This window comes from Macrotis lagotis, chromosome 4, assembly GCF_037893015.1.
Source record: "Macrotis lagotis isolate mMagLag1 chromosome 4, bilby.v1.9.chrom.fasta, whole genome shotgun sequence".
Classification (NCBI taxonomy): domain Eukaryota; kingdom Metazoa; phylum Chordata; class Mammalia; order Peramelemorphia; family Peramelidae; genus Macrotis; species Macrotis lagotis.
The window spans coordinates 40491102-40500350 of NC_133661.1; the positions used below are offsets into that span (position 1 = coordinate 40491102).

Below are 9249 nucleotides of genomic sequence, written 5' to 3' on the forward strand. Positions count from 1 at the left end.
AGAGATGTTAAGAAGGAGTGGAGGAACGAGGTTTAAATCTCAGCCCCACTCCTTATGTGTGTGTGACTCCTGGGAAAGTCTTCTTTCCTTGTGAGCCTCAGTTTTCTCATCTATAAAGTAAGGAACTAGATGGGCTCCATGTGATTACTAAACCTAAAGATCCTATTAATATGACTATATGAGTTGCAAAGTCTTGCTAAGTCCACTTCATCACCTTTTCTCTGTCCCTTTCCTGTACTCCACACTCACCCTTGTCTAGGTCCTCATCCTGTCTTGCTCAGATTATTGTGACATTCTCTCAGTTTGTCTCCCTGCATCCGGGTAGTCTCTCCCCTTCCCAACCCATCCCCAACACAGCTGCCACACTGATATTCTTGGAGCTCAAAATATGATGATGTCTCTTCTCTACTCAAGAAGCTTTGGTGGATCCCCATTTCTTTGAGGTTAAAATATAAACTTCTCAGATTGGTATTTAAGGCCCTTCACAGCCAGGCAACCAGCTGATTACACATTACTCCTCTCATCCCTAGACTCATCATTTCTTTGCTTCCTACTTTTGAGTAGGCTTGATGATTCTTAGAATATTTCCCTCTTAACTTTCCACTCCCAGAAAATCAAACTGCCCTTCAAATCTCAGCTGAAGGATCAAGAGAATTTTCCTGACATCTCTAGTTTTTGGTTCACCAGTGGGTTTCCTCCCTGTCCAAACCACCCCAAACCCTTTTGGAATTTTTAAAATATAGTCTGTATTTTTAATTGATCATATGGCAGCTAGGTGGTACAATGGATAGAGTGATGGACCTGGAGTTAAGAAGACTTGTCTAAGATATTGTCTAAGATAGTCTACGATATTCACTAGCTGTGTGACTCTGGGGAAGTCACTTAACCTTTGCCTTCCTCAGTTCCCTCATCTGTAAAATGGGGGTTATTATAGCATCTATCTCCCAGGATTGTTTTGGGGACCCAATGAGATATCTGTAAAGGGTTTCAAAAACCTTAAAGTGCTCTATCTCGCTATTGTCATTACTGTCATCCTCCTCCTCCTCCTCCTGTCTCCCCTTTATAGACCGTAAGCTACCTAAGAGACAGTGACTACTTTACATTTGTCCCTGAATTCCTAAAAGCCAGGGTAGCACTTGGCTTCAGTAGGTGCTTAATAAGTATTTGTTGATTGATTAGAAAGAACCCTGGACTTGGAGTCAGAAGATCTGAGTTTAAAAACAGGATCTGACACTTATTATCTATGCTGCCTTTGGTAAGTCACTTCTCTCCAGGCCTCAGTTGCTTCATCTGTAAAGTGAGGGAGATTCAACTGGAAAGCTATAGAAGATGCTCCCAGCTCTAACTCTCTTCCCCCATTTGCTTGTCAATTAAAGTGAATGATATGCAGCAAGCTTGCTGCATGGTTGGGGTTGGGGTTGGCTTTGCTCAACTTTTTTCTCTTTCTTTTTAAATCTCTGTTATAAAAGATAGTTCTATTAGGAAGGGCAGGAAGGAAGGGAGTGATACATTTAGAGATGAAGGTGATGTCAAAAACAAAAGGCATCAGTGCAAAAATAAATGCAATGGATCATTTCCAAGGCTCCATCTCATACCCTATAGAAACCTCACTATCATGTTAGCTTATAGTGAAATGGGATTCCTTTGGTAGGCCACTACTTCACCCCATTCTGAGAAAACCCAAGGGGCAGAGGCAAAATGATATTCAATCTCTGGCAGTACTACACAGAGCTCCAGTGAGGTTCTGGGTTTCTCATTTAGAATCAAATTTGTAAAGCTTTAGCCAGAAAAGAGTGACAATATCCAGAAAAGGAAATCTCAACCAATTCTATCTATCTAACACAAAGATGGGCAGCTTGGTGGCTCAATGGATACAGCCCTGGATTGGAATCAGATTCATCTTTATAAGTTCAAACCCGGCTTTAGACAGTTACTAACTATGATTCTGGCCAAGTCACTTCACCCTGTTTGCCTCATCTGTAAAATAAGCTGGAGAAAGAAATGGCACATCACTCCAGGAAATGGCAAATCTTTGCCAAGAAAACCCCAAATGGGGTCATCAATAGAACACAATTAAAACATTAAACCACAATACCATGGAGGGGGGGGGATTTTAGCGAGTTGTTTTAAACTGTTACGGTGGATAAATGAGAGGATTCAAGCTAGAAGAAGGAAAAAACACCTCTTTTTTGGGGGGTGGCATTCATTCATTCATTTAGCATCACCAGTTACCAAGATCCAGAGACAGACTTATCTAGATTAGATCTGTTCAACATCCCTATTACAACTTTCCCTAGCTGCTGTAGCCTCTAACTTCCTTGAGAGTCAGGGAAATGGCCATCTAATTCATATTTAATTTTCTCCCCCCCCCTCCCACTAACACTTGTATATAGTAGGTGTTGCAAAAATTTGTAGATTTGAACTGGCAATAAAATATTTGAATAATTTCCAAGTCTCTCCTTGACTTGGCTCTGCTGTGGAAATTATTTCTAGACAAGATAGATTTAGTTTGCAGCCTCTACCTCTGGGCTCAAACTCAAAGAATCCCAAGGGACCTTGGGGCTGTTGGTCTAAGTCATGCCTACAACTCATGGAACCAACTAGATTTTCCTTGAAGACCTCCAGGAAAAAGACCCTCATTTTCTGCTCTCTATCCTCTTTCCCACAGGGTAATTTCAGAAAATCACCCTAAGAGTGATCAGAGGAAAAAATAGTAGTGAGTAGCCACATCTGTCTTTGTCCTTCCTCTTTCCCCCTTCCCCCATCCCATGAGAAAGCTTTGGGCCTCTTTAAAATCCCTTTTGAAAACTATTTAGTCTGATGTTCCACACACCATCTATTCCCTGACCAAAAGTCTTAGGTAATGTCTATGGTCATGCTGATAAACTTTCTCGCAATGACCTTGTGAGGCAGGAAATGCAGGCTCAGAGAAGTTAAAAGATTTTGTCTATAGACACATAAAGACAAAGTTGGAACCCCCACTTTTTAAACTTCAAATCCAACCCTCTTTACATCATCACAGCTGATTTAGACAAGACAAAAGATATTGGTGGGATCTGGTCATTTGCAGATCATCAAGTCTACTGCCAAGCCCCAGGAAGAGGCAATCATTATTGCTTCTTCCTTCCTATGGTCACTGGCTGGGTGGAGGCTATATACAAGGTAGGGCCAGGGGTGGCTGTGTGGCACAGTGGATAGAGCACCGGCCCTGGAGTCAGGAGAACCTGAGTGCAAATCTGGCCTCAGACACTTAATATTTGCTTAGCTGTGTGACCTTCGGCAAGCCACTTAACCCCACTGCCTTGCAAAAACTAAAAAACAAAGCATTTCGCTTACAAGGTAGGGCCAGCTGTGTGTTCTAATGAGATGTCACCATGTTTGTGAAGGTGATAATGGCCTTTTTATGGAGACCCTTTCATACAAAGCATCAGCAACATTGTAGGATGATCTGCTATGAATGACTTTGCTTTTCTCAGCAATCCAATGATCCAAGACAGCTTTGAAGGATTAACTTTAAAGACTGTTGTTCATCCTCAGAGAGAGGGCTAATGGTATCTGAATAAAGATCGAAACATACTTTGTTATTTCCTGAATTTTTCTTGGGGTTCTGTTTTTGGGGGTGGGGGAATCTAAGTTTTCTTTCATACCATGGTTAATAGGAAAATGCATTTTATGACTATGAATTTATAACCTATATCAAGTTGGTTACTTTCTCAATAAGCAGGGAGTGGGGCAGGAGGGAGGGAGAGAATCTGGAACTCAAAATTTTAGAAACGGATGTTCAAAATTGTTTTTTACGTGCAACTGGGAGAAAATAACATACTAAATAGATAAATTAAGAAACAAACAAACATGGCAATACCTCCCCAAGGCTTTAGAGCTGGAAGGTGCCATGGCGGTCATCTAGCCCAGCATCATGAGTTGGCTTCTCCTTGCCAGACTGGCCAGAGAGAGACACTACGGGAGCCAAGATGAATAACGGGGGCTGCTCGGAGGATGGCTGCCTGTCCTTCATTCCTGAAGGAGACCGTGACATCGGGGAGGTGATGCCACGAGAAGCCTATGAACCGGACCTGAGGAAGAGGGAACTATGAGAAGTCCCCAGCCTCACTTTCTCCTCCTGAGCCTTCTTGGTCCAGGGACCAGACATGGATGAGTATGACTGGAGATGACCTTGGATATGAGGCAATCGGGCTGAGCGTGACTTGCTTGGGGTCACACAACGAGAATCAGAGGGCACATTTGAACTCGGGTCCTCCTGACTCCAGGGCCGGGGCTCTATCCACTGTGCCAGCAGCTGAAAGGGGCCTCGGAGAGCATCTCGACCAACCTCCTCATTTTCCGTAGGAGGAAAATGAAGCCCAGAAAAAGGAATTAAGTTGCCCAAAGTCATTCAAGGGGCAGAGCCCGGAGGCGAACCCAGGCCCAGCGCCCCGTCCACACTGGCCCAGCGGCCCCGCCCGTGCCCCTGAGCTCCGCGGGTGGGCCCGGCACCCACAGCGGCTGTGCCAGGCGGAGCCCGGGACTGCGGCCCCCAGCGCGGCGCGGGGCGCGGGGCTCCGCCTGCCCGCCCTGCCGCGCCGCCCGACTGACGCCGGGGGCCCGGGGCTCCCTGAGGCGCCCCGGGCCCGGCACCCCGGCCCGCACTCACCGCCCCCCTCTCGAAGTCGTTGTAGAAGGGCTTGTCCAGCAGGTGCTTCTCGCTGCAGCGCACGGAGCCCACCAGGCTCAGGTAGATGTAGTCGTCGGTGCCGGCGAACCACTGGCTGCCCGTGGCCACGGTCACGGTGTAGGACGGCATGGCGCTCGGACCCGGGCTGGGGCCGACTCGTGCCGGGGCCCGGCCCGGGCCCGGACAGCGCGGGAGGGGCGGAGCCCGGGGGCGGCCCCGGACCGGCGCCCCGCCCCGGCACCCCCGGCCCGGCGCCCCGCCCCGGCCGGCCTGGGCCCCCCTCGGTGGGGCCCCGCAGTGCGAGCCGCCGGGACCTCCAAGCCCCACTGTGGGGAGCCCCCTGCTCCCCCAGCACCATTGGGGGCCCCCAGCACCATTGGGGCGCCCCCCCTCCTCCCCCAGCACCATTGGGGAGCCCCCTGCTCCCCCAGCACCATTGCGGGCCCCCAGCATCATTGGGGCGCCCCCTCCTCCCCCAGCACCATTGGGGAGCCCCCTCCTCCCCCAGCACCATTGCGGGCCCTCAGCACCATTGGGGAGCCCCCTCCTCCCCCAGCACCATTGGGGGCCCTCTCCCCCCCCAGCACCATTGGGGAGCCCCCTCCTCCCCCCAGCACCATTGCGGGCCCCCAGCATCATTGGGGCGCCCCCTCCTCCCCCAGCACCATTGGGGAGCCCCCTCCTCCCCCAGCACCATTGCGGGCCCTCAGCACCATTGGGGAGCCCCCCCTCCTCCCCCAGCACCATTGGGGGCCCTCTCCCCCAGCACCCCCCCCAGCACCATTGGGGAGCCCCCTCCTCCCCCAGCACGATTGCGGGGCCCTCTCCTCCCCCAGCACCATTGGGGGCCCCCACCATCATTGGGGAGCCCCCTGCTCCCCCAGCACCATTGCGGGCCCCCAGCACCATTGGGGAGCCCCCTCCTCCCCCAGCACCATTGCGGGCCCCCAGCACCATTGGGGAGCCCCCTCCTCCCCCAGCACCATTGGGGGCCCCAGCACCATTGGGGGCCCCCTCCAGCACCATTCCTCCCCCCAGCACCATTGGGGAGCTCCCTCCTCCCCCAGCACCATTGCGGGCCCTCTCCTCCCCCCAGCACCATTGGGGGCCCTCTCCTCCCCCCAGCACCATTGGGGGCCCTCTCCCCCCCAGTCGGCGCGGAGCGGCAGCCCCCCGGGCCGCTCCTGGTGGGGGGCTTCCTTCTACAAGGAGCCCCGGCGAGGCCAAGCGGCGGCTCCAAAGACTCGGGGAGGAGTCCGAAGCGGGAGGCCGAGCTGGGCCGGGCCTCCGGGGCCCGCCGGCCGCTCCTCAGCCCCGGGCCCCACCGCCTCCCTCCTCCACACCCCCCACACACAAACAAAACCGGGGGGGGGGGGCTTAGACCCCTGAACGCCCCTCCAGAGTGTGCGCACCCCCACACGCACAGGCGCTCCCCAGGGCAGACCTGGAGCCCCCTGGCCCCGGCTGCGCCCGGCTCTGGCAGCCAGCTGTCAAGTGTCCTTGGAGGCTCACCCCCAAAAGGGCGGCCCAGGGCCTGCCCTCAGGCTGGAGCCCCAAGCTGCCACCCGCGAACAGGAGAAAGTGCATGGTGGCTGAGGCGGCCAGAGCCGGGGTGACCCGCCCCCCAGGGAAGGCCACCAACTCCCAAGGGGGGGCAGAGAGGTGGGGGAGCCCGCAGTGAATCCGACTGTCACTTCAGAGCTCTTCATCCTGCATCCTAAGGTGGCTCTATTCCATGTGCCCAGTCTCTAATCACACAACCTCCCCCTTTCCTAGGCAGGCGAAAGGCACCCCATGGGCAAACAAACCCAGCTAGCAAGCTGCCAGGCTGCTGGGAAAGGGGAAAGGCAGTTTGGGGACCACAGTGAGCTGCTGCTGCTGGTTTGTCCTTCATTCTCAAAGGAGACGGTGACATCAGGGAGGTGATGCCATGGCAAGCGCCTGAATTGGATTTGAGTGAGGAGAGGCTGTGCTAAGTCACCAGCCTCACTTTCTTCCCTGGAGACATCTGCATCTAGTGATCAGGTAGGAACCAGGACCACTGCAGATGGCCATGGATGTGAGGTAGACGGGGTTAAGTGATTTGCCCAAGGTCACACAGCTAGTAAGTGGCAAGTGTCTGAGGCTGGAGTGCAACTCTCATCCTCCAAGGTCAGTGCTCTATCCACTGCACCACCTAGCTAGCTATGGGAGAATCCCTGAGCACTGATCACTAGAGGACTTTTGGAAGAGATCAAGGGTAAATTAAGGGTGTTCACTGTTACATTATTATTTTACATAGTTCTAGAAATACTAGTTATAGCAATAAGGCATACTGAGAATGAGAAGATGGGGGTGGGGGGGCTAGGTGGCACAGTGGATAGAGCACCAGCTCTGGAGTCAGGAGGACCTGGGTTCAAATCCGGCCTCAGACACTTCATAATGACCTGGCTGTGTGGCCTTGGGCAAGCCACTTAACCCCACTGCCTTGCAAAATCCTTAAAAAAAGGAAAAAAGAAGAAGAAAGAGAATACGAAGACAAAGCATAGACAATTGTTTTACTGCAGGTTATTTGATAGCTTCATTAGAGAATCCTAGAGATTCAACTAAAAATAAGAAAAAATGAATAATAGTTTCAATAAAGGAGCAGGATGTAAGATAAATACACAAAATCCTTAGCCTTAATGTACATTACCAAGAAAATCTAGTCAAAAGAGATAAAAAAGAAATTACATTAAAAATTATTCCCAATGTCTGAATCCAGATTAAAGTATAGTTTTTTTAAACTTTGTTTTTTGAGATTTTTTTTTTGGTGGGGGAAGGGGTCTGTTTTCTCTTACAACATGACTCTTATGGCACTGTTTTGCATGATCACACATTTATAGCTATATCAAATGGCTCACTTTCTAAATGAGGGTTAGAAAGGGAGGAAGGGAGAGAACTTGGAACCCAGTTTTTAAAATGAATGTTAAAACTTCTATGTGTAACTGCGGGAAAATGAAATACTAAATTAAAAAAGTTCTTCTTGCAAAATTACTCTAGATTATATGGAATATTATTATAATTTCAAGTACTGATTGCAGCACCTTTTCATGTGTATTCTCTTTACCAAGATGCTCACAAGATTATATGAATGCTATAATACAATCTTCTCTATGGAAATAAATACAGATGTGTGTGATTATAAAGATTTTTTGCTACTAGGGTAAGTACTTTGAACAAAAACTTAACTAAAACTGCTGAGAAAATTGGAAATCAGCCTGAGAGAAATTATACTTAGATCATCATCATCATCATCATCATCATCATCATCATCATCATCCTGAATATCATAAAAACTTCCAGAAGAATTAGAATGGAAACAGGTGTGTGTGTGTGTGTGTGTGTGTGTGTGTGTCTGTGTAGAATCTGATAAAGATCTGATATCCAATATAGAGAAAATTTATGAAAATATATAAGAATAGGAGTCATTCCTCCAAAGCTAAATAGTCAAATGATATGAAGAGGTAGCTTTGTAGGAAAGAAATCCAGGCTATTAAAAATCTTAGCAAAAATACTCTGTCACTCATTATAAGAGAAATGCAGATTAAAGCAACTCTAACATACCCCTGCATTAAATTGGCAAAGATGAGAAGAAAGAAAATGACAATTATTGGAGGGGCTATGGGGAAACAGGCATAGTAATGCATTATCTATGGAAGTATGAATTAGTCCAATCATTCTGGAAAACAATTTGGAACTCTACCCCAAAAGAACCTAAACTATGCTACTAACTAGGATATGAAAAACCACTCATATTTGTGCTTACTTATATGCCAAGCACTGTACAATTATTATCTTACCTGATGCTCACAACATCCCTGAGAAGGAGGTTAGCCCAATGTACTGAGGAGGAGACTGAAGTGATATGACTTGTCATAGAGCTAGTAGGTGTCTGAGGTGGAATTTGCACTCAAGTCTTCCTGACTCCAGGTCCTGAAGTCTATCCACTGTGCCACCTTGCTGCAGAGCATAAACCTTAAAGAGGTTGAAGACAGGGAAAGGATCCATTTATTTAAAATATTTGTAGCAGGATTTTTTTCATAGCAAAAAGCTGGAAACTGAGTGGAGGTAGTTATCCACCATAGAATGGCTGAGCAAATTATTTTTTATGAATTAATGGAATATTATTGCACCGTGAGAAATGATGAAATGGATGACAGAGAAACTAGGGAAATTTATGTGAACTGATGGAAAGTGAAATAAGCAGAATCAGGAGAATAATTGTTAGAATGACAGCATCATAAAGAAAAGCAACTGAAAAATTTAAGGCTGATCAGTGCAATGACCAATCTTGGCTCCACCCTGCTGGTCTCTTGATGGGAGAGCTCAGGCAAAATGGTAAAAGCAGAATGAGACATATATTTCTAGATACAACTATTTCAATACAACTTTGTTTTGCTTTACTATACTTTGGTTATAAGATAGTTTTTTAATGTGGAGGAGGTGGAGAGTAGAGGAGTGCATGATGGGGAGCGATCAATGAAACAAAAACCAGAGGGAGCTTCAGAGGGGCACACACAAAGAGAGGCAATGTCAGTATAACCTCTGACACTAAA

At 48.6% G+C, this 9249-nt stretch overlaps 1 protein-coding gene across 1 annotated transcript in view; it reads right to left on the bottom strand.

Moving 5' to 3' along the window:
• ALOX5 (arachidonate 5-lipoxygenase) overlaps nt 1–4815 on the bottom strand; it is a 68116-nt gene extending 63301 nt beyond the window's left edge. The window contains exon 1 of the mRNA XM_074232586.1: nt 4652–4815. Coding sequence (XP_074088687.1) covers nt 4652–4801 — 150 coding nt within the window. The 5' untranslated portion in view covers nt 4802–4815. The remainder of the gene's footprint in view (nt 1–4651) is intronic.
• Nucleotides 4816–9249: the final 4434 nt, after the last annotated feature.